We start from the raw sequence: 9,760 nt of genomic DNA on the forward strand, positions 1-9,760 counted from the left end.
TATATATATATATATATATACACATATATATATATATATACACATATATATATATATATATATACACATATATATATACACATATATATATATATATATACACACAGTGGTTTGCACTTGTCAACATCATGTCATTATTATAGCAATTGACTTTGATGTAGCCTACAATAAATATAAAACATAATTTAAATGTCAATGACGAATGTGCTTAGTACTGAGGAACTACATAAACTGTGAATGGCAGAAGCTTTAATTGTCTGATTTATCTGATCATCAGATATAACTACTACTTAAGAACACAAAAGGAAAAGTTATATTTGTTGAGTCCTGCCATGGTTTTAGATTATTCCAGCTGTGTAAGGGCTCTTTTATTTGTTTACGGGTGCCGAAAAGACCTCCGTAAAGGCTACACTGACTAGGTCTACATGCACACTCATATTCCACTATTATTCCGAATATGAAAATATTCTGAATTTGATATGGCTCATGTAAGCATCATATTCCAAACGATCAACATTTTCTTGTGTTTTTAGTGTGTTGAGCTCTGTTGTCGATCGACTTTTCAAAATGCTTTTAGTACTGTGGTTATGGACAGGATACCTGCAAAACTAATGATATTATCATCAGGTGCTGGACTTGGTAAATATTAGGCTAACAGCAGATTTCTGTGTTTTATAGGCTTAGCCCTCTAAGAGCTGTTGTCATTGGCTTCATCCCCGCGGCGCCCTTGTCCCTCCACAGCCCCTTTACTTCTGCACTTGCTACACATAACAACCACTGAGAAATCATAGTTCTGCTCCCATCTTTTCTTAAATTGTAGCTAATTTTTGGACAGCACTGACGGATAGCCAACTTCAAGTCATAAACCTACAACAACCGTGCCCCAGCCGTGTGCAACACATTCTAGTGTCTCCTGGAAACAGTTTTTGTTGTGTAGTGTGCTACTTGCAGCACATTTCTGTATTTGCTGTGTGTTGAGCTACGGCAACTGGACCAAAATGATTAGAATGTATTCTCTTGGATTCTTTAATATCTGTAGCAAATTAAACAGCTACACAATAGTCAAGATATTTTGCTCAAAACCAAAATGTGTCAACTCATGGTAGCGTTCAATGAAAAGTTCAAAGAAGTATAAGATTACATGAAAATAAAATTCCATTTAAAAGTCTACATGTATTAGAGAATCATTGCCATTATTGTGTTTTTCAAAAATGTAGAAACTTAACTATTGATACAATCTGCCCTAACACTAAAGCTTAAACACTCTAATGTGATCCATGTATAAACTATGTATTATTATATTGTTATATAAATATTGTTTTTACTTTTCTTGATTTTATACTATTTGCTATAACATTAATTACTGTAGCACTAAAAGAAAGCAAAACTCCAAAAAGGCACAAACATTGTATTTTGTTTTATGTGTTTCAAAGAATGGTATCCATACATCCATTACAATATTTGTGGTATAACGTTATCATTTGAGGTGTGCAGTGTTAAATTTGTGAAATGTAATGTAACTTAATTTTTTTTATTTTGAGTTCAGATATGTTGTGTCATATATCAGTGAGCTCAAGTTGTTTAGTCGTTGTTGGTTCAGTTAGCTACAGTTAGCTCCACTTAGTAAACACTTGCTGTTTGAATGGCTGCTACAAAATGAGTACTGTCCGCTAGTAAAAATGTGCTTACATTTTTGTTTTTCTGTCACTGGCCAAATTTAGGGAACATTGTAGGAGTAAGTAACAATGGGGACATTTTCTCAAGCTAAATCTAGCTTCCTTGCATGAACCAATTAGTTAAAAAGGGGCTGAGTATGTACAGTTTATGTTTAAGATTAGATTAGGTTAAGGTACCAGTAAATTATTGTTCGGTCAATGCAATGCCCCCAAATGTGTAACAAGCTAATGTGTTTGTTTAGTATTTATGTTCTGTCAGTTTAAATATGTGAACATATTATCAAAGTGTGTGTTAGGTATGTGTGTAAATAGTAAATGCTACGCTCTAACACTACATGTCATTCACCCATTCACACACCGATGGCACAGTCCTCGGGAGCAATTTGGGGTTAAGAGTCTTGCCCAAGGTCACATCGACATGGACTAGCTGAGCCGGGAATCGAAACACCGATCTTCTGAATGAAATACAACCTGCTCTATCACTGAGCCACAGTGACAGAAAAAGAACGAAAGAGAGTAAGGTAATGGTACTCACATCAACTTCGCTCAGCATCACGTCCACAACACTTCCAATGACGATGACGAAGTCAAAGACGTTCCAGGGGTCTCCAAAATAACCCTTTGAGAAAAAATCACAAGTGGATGTGTGTCTTGGAATGTCACTCACCATGATATCAGTCATCATGATGCATGAGTGCCCACAGGGTAATGCCTATGTTTCCAGAGTCCTTATTGCAGGACATTGGTATATTTTCGCAGTTCAAATTGTAAAACAGGGAGATGGAAGTTTCAAATGCAGTTTGAATGCTTAATATTCCATTTAGTTTTTGAGAATGTATCAATGTCCAAAGTAAAGAAAACTTTCTTGCCCACAAATTTGAAGGTAGCTTTTAAGGAGTATAACATTCGTAGCACTGTGCGAAATAGGAGAATGATTTTCACCCAGGGAAACATGAATTGAACATTTGACCTTGGGATAAAACATTGCTGACAGCATACGATCTTTGAAAGGTCTCCTTAATGTGTTATATAAAGAGGATATTGAGCTTGAAATGCAGGACCCTGGGAACATAGATATGCACACTTATGATTATTGTGTACCTCTTTTCTCATAAAAGTGTGCATCCAAATTATTGTCAACCAAGCAATGTCCAGGCACTCCATTATGAAAGCAAATATTATTTCTAACTATACTCCTCACAAGTTACTGACCTTAATGCAGTTTGTATCACTTGATGCAGAAAAGCACCATGAAATAGAACAGAATACATGGTGTAGATTGATGCACATAATGCAAAACCAAAGTTCACTGGTGCCCAGAAAGTTTTAGTTGTAGGCCTTTGGCAACATTTGCTGAGGTTAGCACCACAAGCTGGTTAACGGGTGAGACAGTCATAAGTAAGCCAAATGAAACTCCAGAGCTGGATGACCTGGTCAGCTACAACAGCAACAGAGAGTTGTGTATGAAACAAGGAAAGACAAGGAGTGAATAGAAACACATCCTTGACTGCCTCACCCAGATGTGCCGATCTCACCTTGCAGGTTTCTTTGGATGGTTATACCTGGACCGAAGTTGTGCCTGCTGCTGTTACCCTGCCTGACACCCACTGCTAGCATCATTATAATCACTATTGTCATATTTCTATATAATTAATATTATGATATTCTATTCTATCCACTGTAGCTAAGATTACCAGTTGTAGTCATATTTCTAAGATTATTTCTATTATTACTGCTAATACTATTATCTTTCCATTATATCACCACTTTTATTATTATTAGTCCAAATTATATTAAAAGTATAGCTGTTGTTGCTGTGCATCTCTCTCTCTCAATAGTTTTCAGTGTACACAAAAATGGTATGTTTATAAGTTATATGTGATGTCAACAAAATCCACACTGATGCACACACAAATATTTATTTTAAATAACTAATTGAAAACGACATATTGAAAAGGATTTGAATGTTGATATATTCATATACAAACTGTTGAACCTGCATTTACAAACTGCTTGTCATATGTGTGAACTTCACCGCATTCTTGTATGGGCGTACCCTGACGTCAATCTATTCACAAATGCATTTTTTCTCAACGGAATTATCTGTAGCCAATCAGATGTCTCCTCCATTTTCAACCAATCACATGAGCACACCCCTACGAGTGTATACTCGTGTAGGGAATGTGGTGGAAAGCAAAAGGCTGAAACTAGCAAGACAGCTAGTCTTAGCTTTTGATTGAAACAATCAAATGTTGGCAGATAATTCTGTAAAGATCCCCAAAAGAATCCAAACCAAGGGATACAGCGACTGAATTGAAGGTTACGTCCACGATGTTGAAGGAATTCACCGGAACACAGTGTTTTAACATGAATATTAGACATTAGCTAAGTTAATTTGGCATGTGGCTATAATTTACTGACTTAAAGTTGTCATAAGGAATCAATGCCTTTATAGAGGAAAGGGGGAAAAGTTCCAGGAAGGGTGTACAAAGGCAAAGTGGTCCCAGGTTACTGCCAGACCAAGAGCGATTTACTCACCCTATATGAATCGGTCAGGGAGGAGTTGAATTAAACTTAGAAATGTTATTGTTTTCAAAGGGGCAATTTGTGGTACAACACAGTAAACAATAAACATACTATATGTCACCTCTCTGGAGGGGATCATGGTAGAAGCGTTCACGTTTGCGATCCCTGTCAGGTTTAAACAAACCTGCGAATTCTACCGAAGACACTGAAGCCGAGTGAAAGACAATGATGTCCAGAAGCTCAACAAACGACAGCAGTCCTCCAGTCCTGAGCAGGAAGAGAGGCCAATGCCCACCTCCAAGGCCAGCACTGACCATCATATCTCTCAATGTTGAAGGACTGTCTACAACTAAAGAAGAACTTGTTGCAAAACTCTGCGAAGAATACCAGTGCGATATTCTCTGCCTACAGGAAACTCACCACGGACCAAAAAATCATCGCCCTTGTGTGGAAGGTATGACCACCCTCATAGAAAGACCACATACGAAATATGGCAGCATCATGCCAGCAAAAAATGGGACAATTGCCGAATCAACATCAAAGAGCGATGAAAACAACATTGAAGTCCTAACCACTGAGCTCAGAGGAGTTACCATCACCTCAGTCTACAAACCGCCCCCCATACCTATGGAGATGCATGAAATACCACCATCCGGAAAACCGAAGATTGTGAAAGGAGATTTCAACAGCCACAGCACACAATGGGGATACGCCAACAACAATGCAGATGGAGATGCTGTAGAAATGTGGGCTGAAAACTGCCAGCTTAATCTGATCCACGACGCAAAACAACCAAAGTCCTTCAACAGCGGATGATGGAGAGCAGGTTACAACCCTGATATCGTGTTTGTCAGCCACAACATCGCCGGATTAAGCAAAAAGCTGGTCTTGGAGCCACTGCCAAGGACCCAACACCGTCCCATTGGCATCACAGTCAACGCTGCAATAACCCCAGCCACAGTTCCATTCCGAAGAAGATTCAACTTTGGAAAAGCGAACTGGGCTGGCTTCCAAGAACATCTTGAAAGGAAGATTGCCCATCTCCCAGCAGACCCCAGGAACTATGACAAACTCACTAAGCTTGTGCATGAAGCAGCCCGCAAGAACATCCCAAGAGGATGCCGCAATCAATACACCCCGGGCCTTGACGCTACAAGTACCGAACTGTACGAGCGATACCAACCGCTCTATGAATCTGACCCCTTTGCTGAAACTACCATGACCTCCATTTCAGAACGCGCCAACTGAAGTGGAAAAACCTGCTGGAGACAACTGATATGGCAAAAATCAGCAACGATCCATCAACCGCAGCTTGGCAACAGTATACGACCATTACACACACCTCTGGAGAGGACAGACCTTAAGCTGGTACGGGAGGTGGAATGGTATCAACTCAATATAATTGGTCTCACCTCACCCGGGAGGGTGTGGGGGATACTCACAAGCCCTTTTCTGAGTGCGGCTGTGATGGAGTTCTCCCTTGGAACAAGCCTCTATGTGACTGCAAGTTGCTGGGAGGAGCTCTTTGACGGTTCTTTGTGCTAATGCACCAGACAGCAGCTGGTGTACCCGGCCTTCCTGGAGTCTCTGGTTTGCGTCCTGAAAAGGGCATCGACTGCAGACTCACTCTGCAATGCTCACATGGGTATAGATGGAGAACCCTAGAGGGGGTTGATTTTGAGGTACGGCCCTGATCTGGACCCAAGTGGTGTTTATTTGATTTTTGTGCTAGTCATCAATTTGTCATAATAAACACCGTGTTTGATTATTGGACGGTTCATAAGTGTACTTGGTACCAGAGCATCCTTGGCCAAAGATTGATGATCAACTTTGTGGTTGTGTCATCAGTTTTGCGGCTGTATGTGTTTGACACTCGGATGGGGAAAATAGCTGAACTGACAACTGATCACCACCTAGTAGTGAGTTGGATCAGCTAGCAGGGGAGGCTGCCGGATAGACCTGGTAAACCCAAACGTGTAGTGAAGTTGAACATGGCTGGCTGAGGCCCCTGTCTGTAAGGTCTTCAACTCCCACCCTTGGAACAATGTTGTATGCATCCCAGGGGATGCAGTGTACATGGAATGGCAGTGGGCCATGTTTAAAGCCGCCATTGTAAAAAGCAGCTGCAAGGAGTAGTGGGAGTAAGGTCATCTGTGCTTGTCATGGCAGCAACCTTAGAACCCCCTGGTGGACACCAGGACCTCAAGATGAAGGAAGAGGCTTTTCGGGCCTGGTTGGTCCAGGGGTGTCTGGAACAGCAGACAGGTACCAGGTAGGAGCAAAAACCTGTGTGTAGGAGGAGTTTCGAGAGACTGTGGAGAAGAAGTTAATGTTGGCTTCAAGGACATTTTGAGTGAGTAACTTTGTCGCCTCAGGAACAGTCTGCATCAGATCCTTCTGGGCCAAAAAGCTGAGAAGCTCCCCAGGGGATTTACATTCATCCCTCACTGTTTGTGAGCTTTACAGTCTGATCAGATCAGCTTTTAGTCTAACAAAGTCAAAGAACCTGGCATATTTTGACAGGCTCTGCAGTTTGGTGTCATCAAAATGTTGTGACATTTAATTTTGTACAATCGACCAAACCAGGGAAAGCTAGCTCACCAAAATGATCAAACCTAGCTTTCAGTTGAACACTGATATTGTCCAGATTGTTATAAAACATTTGTTTCCTCTCATCTCTGACTGACTTTTGACTTCAGACTCTATCTGTTGTTCCGAGTGTGGCGCATTTCTGCTCAAATGGCTCATAGAAACTGTTAAACTCTTGTCTCTGGTGTTCCACAAATCCAATTGTGTCGCGGATTCGTGCACAACAAAATCTAATGTCCATTATTTCGTTTTGCAGCATTCTAAAGAGTGCATCAGTTTCACTGAAAATGTCCTCATATGCCATAATGAAAAAGCATGTTGATGCTTTTGACAGCCACCGCTCATATCCAGCAGCCATCATTAGGGTGTCATTATCCCAACTATCTGAATTTTTGCTCATAATATGGAATACAGCACGCAAATCAGATTGGTACATGGTAATTGTCTGCAACAGTCTTGAATTTGAGCTCCATCTCGTGGGTGCTGCTCTTGGTAAACGTCGCTTCACAACATCATCCAATAGGTGGGTGCGCTTTGTGGACTTACTGAAAAATGTCACTAGTCCCACAACTGTTTTCAAAAAAGCTCTACACTCAGGCACGCATTTTGCTGAACGCAAGAGCACCAGGTTTAATTTGTGTGCGTCACAGTGAGTAAACATGGCCTCAGGCACCTTTTCTTTAATCCTGGCCTGCACCCCATTACTCTGATGACATCACAGCTGCTCCGTCATAAGTCTGAGCTACCAGCTTTTCGACAGACTTGTATTTCTTCAACACTCCCAAGACATACTCGGCTATAGCGGGGGCTCGTCTGTCACTCACATGTGTCACTCACATCATCAAATCCCCAAAACGCCTCCCTCACTTCACAGGCTGTAATGATCGCAAAAGTTGTGAATGGTAAACCTATGGGTTATTTTCCTTGACATATTTAAAAGTGATATATTTCTGAATGTTATTAGCTGCCGGTAATGATTAACACCTGATATGAATAGGGTCTGTTATTGTTATTATTTCCGTTGCACGATTTGCCGGTGACTGCTCAGCAACGGACCAGAAAGGAACTTTCCTGGGATTATTGTGCCAGAGTAGAGCGGGAGCCTCACAGTTATTTTGTTTTGCTGCATCCCGTATGCCGAATGAATTTGATTTGTATTAATAATTGTTATATTTAACTGGCTGTGTGGTTTCTTTTGTGTCTGATATCGTCTGTCCTTATAGTGAAGAATAGAGAAGACCTGACAGCGTGTTTTTTGTACCTTCAACTGTTACGCAGTCAGATGTAATGTCTGTATACCTGACCAATTCAGATCCGCCCATGCCCTTTAATTTTAGCGTATGTACTTTTCCCTTTTTAGGTTAATATAATTAGGTGAATTGTTACAAGACCACCTCACTTTTAGCCACGTAACACAAAATGACAGAGATCTTTCTCAGCAAAAGCATGTAATAGTTCTACTGTATATAGTTGCCACAATTAGAAGAGCTTGAACTCTCATCGTTACCACGAAATGCCAGTTCCTGTTTGGCTAGGAAGCAGGTTGCATTAATGAGGTCTTTTAAAATCTCTCGGTTGTCCTTTACCTTAGCATTGTGGATGCTAATATTTAGTCTCCGCTGTTCGTCTGAAGCCAAATCTATTCTTGAGGTTCCAAAAGTTTTCAAAGCAATTTGACTTTGAATGTGAGTAGTTGATCTTTCATGTTTGCTGAGGCTTCTTGGTAGATTTTTCAAGTCACAAAATCCTGATATAGTGCAGACATTGTCACACGTTGAGACAGGGAAAGCAGTAAAGGCGGTTTCTTGTATCACAGCCACACAGCCAGTCTTTTCGGGTGTATCACTCCATTTGAAAAGAGTGAGTTATCTTCTGTCCCGTCGTTTGAAGCAAACCTTTTAGCTCCGGCATTGGTCTCCCATTATTTATCACTTCACGTTTCGATTAATAGTCCAGTTTTGAGAATTCTCAATTCTTCAATTGTTTCGGTCAAAGCTAAATACAAGACGAAGAAGAGAAGTGTAGAAGAAGAGCAACAGTAGAACAAGCATAAACCCGACCCGTGGCCTCTCGCACGCCCCTTTCCTTGAGGCAGATGTACTGTTTGCCTCCCCTCTGTGCTTTTTCACTGCAGTTTTATATCAGATCATCAAGACTAAATAGGTTCAGGGACCGCCTCTGATCTCCCACTTTCCCCACCCTTCCGAGACGAGGGGTCTTTACCTCCCTCCCCAGCACCTACTTCCATCCCCCAAACTCCATCCAGGTCCCTTTCCTCTTTCACACTCTCCCCATCCTCCCCCCACCTGGAGTTCACTGACCACATGAAAGAGCTGGTCATTGCTGGAACCAAACACACTCCTCGCCCCACTCCTTGACGTACAGCTCCAGCCCCACCCCCAAAACTGGCTCCTAGTCCTCAGCCAGTTTTGACACAATCGGCGAAGTTAAAGGGACCTGCCCTTCCTCCACCTCGGCTCCACAACCATCCTCTGTCTCCCCTACCTGATAAAGGCAGGCCGGTGCAGAGGACTCGGAGATGGAGTGATGTGATCCACTATCTTGGAGGCTATAATTGATATCTTCTGGGTCCAGGCTACAAGGCTAATGACACCAATGACTCTCTCCAGGAAAAGTCGGGGCCCTGTATGCAGCTAGCCTTCTCAATTCCTGTCCTGATATTTTATAGAAAAAGAAAGGTGAGGCTGCGAAGAAACAATAGTAAACCTGCAAACTTATCAAACTTAACATACATTCCTCGTCAGCTTGTCCAAATAAATTGGGCAAAGAAAGCTTTAACCACATTAAACTTAGCTTTATTAAATGTCAGGTCTCTGTCAGGAAAAACATTTTTAATCAATGATTTTATTGTTAGGCACAAACTGGACATTTTGTTTTGAACTAAAACTTGGTTAAATCAAGATAACAGTGCAGCTGTTATTGAATCAACGCCTCACAACTTCAGTTTC

At 41.3% G+C, this 9,760-nt stretch overlaps 1 protein-coding gene across 1 annotated transcript in view; it reads right to left on the reverse strand.

Moving 5' to 3' along the window:
• Positions 1 to 3,293, reverse strand: part of LOC116401169 (voltage-dependent L-type calcium channel subunit alpha-1S-like) — a 22,211-nt gene extending 18,918 nt beyond the window's left edge. The window contains exons 1-3 of the mRNA XM_031879443.1: positions 3,212 to 3,293; positions 3,107 to 3,114; positions 2,212 to 2,295 (exon numbers count right to left, since the gene is read on the reverse strand). Coding sequence (XP_031735303.1) covers positions 2,212 to 2,295; positions 3,107 to 3,114; positions 3,212 to 3,293 — 174 coding nt within the window. The remainder of the gene's footprint in view (positions 1 to 2,211; positions 2,296 to 3,106; positions 3,115 to 3,211) is intronic.
• Between the last annotated feature and the right edge of the window lie 6,467 nt (positions 3,294 to 9,760).

The sequence above is a fragment of the Anarrhichthys ocellatus genome, unplaced genomic scaffold (genome assembly GCF_004355925.1).
Source record: "Anarrhichthys ocellatus isolate YVR2014 unplaced genomic scaffold, GSC_Weel_1.0 scaffold263, whole genome shotgun sequence".
NCBI lineage: Eukaryota > Metazoa > Chordata > Actinopteri > Perciformes > Anarhichadidae > Anarrhichthys > Anarrhichthys ocellatus.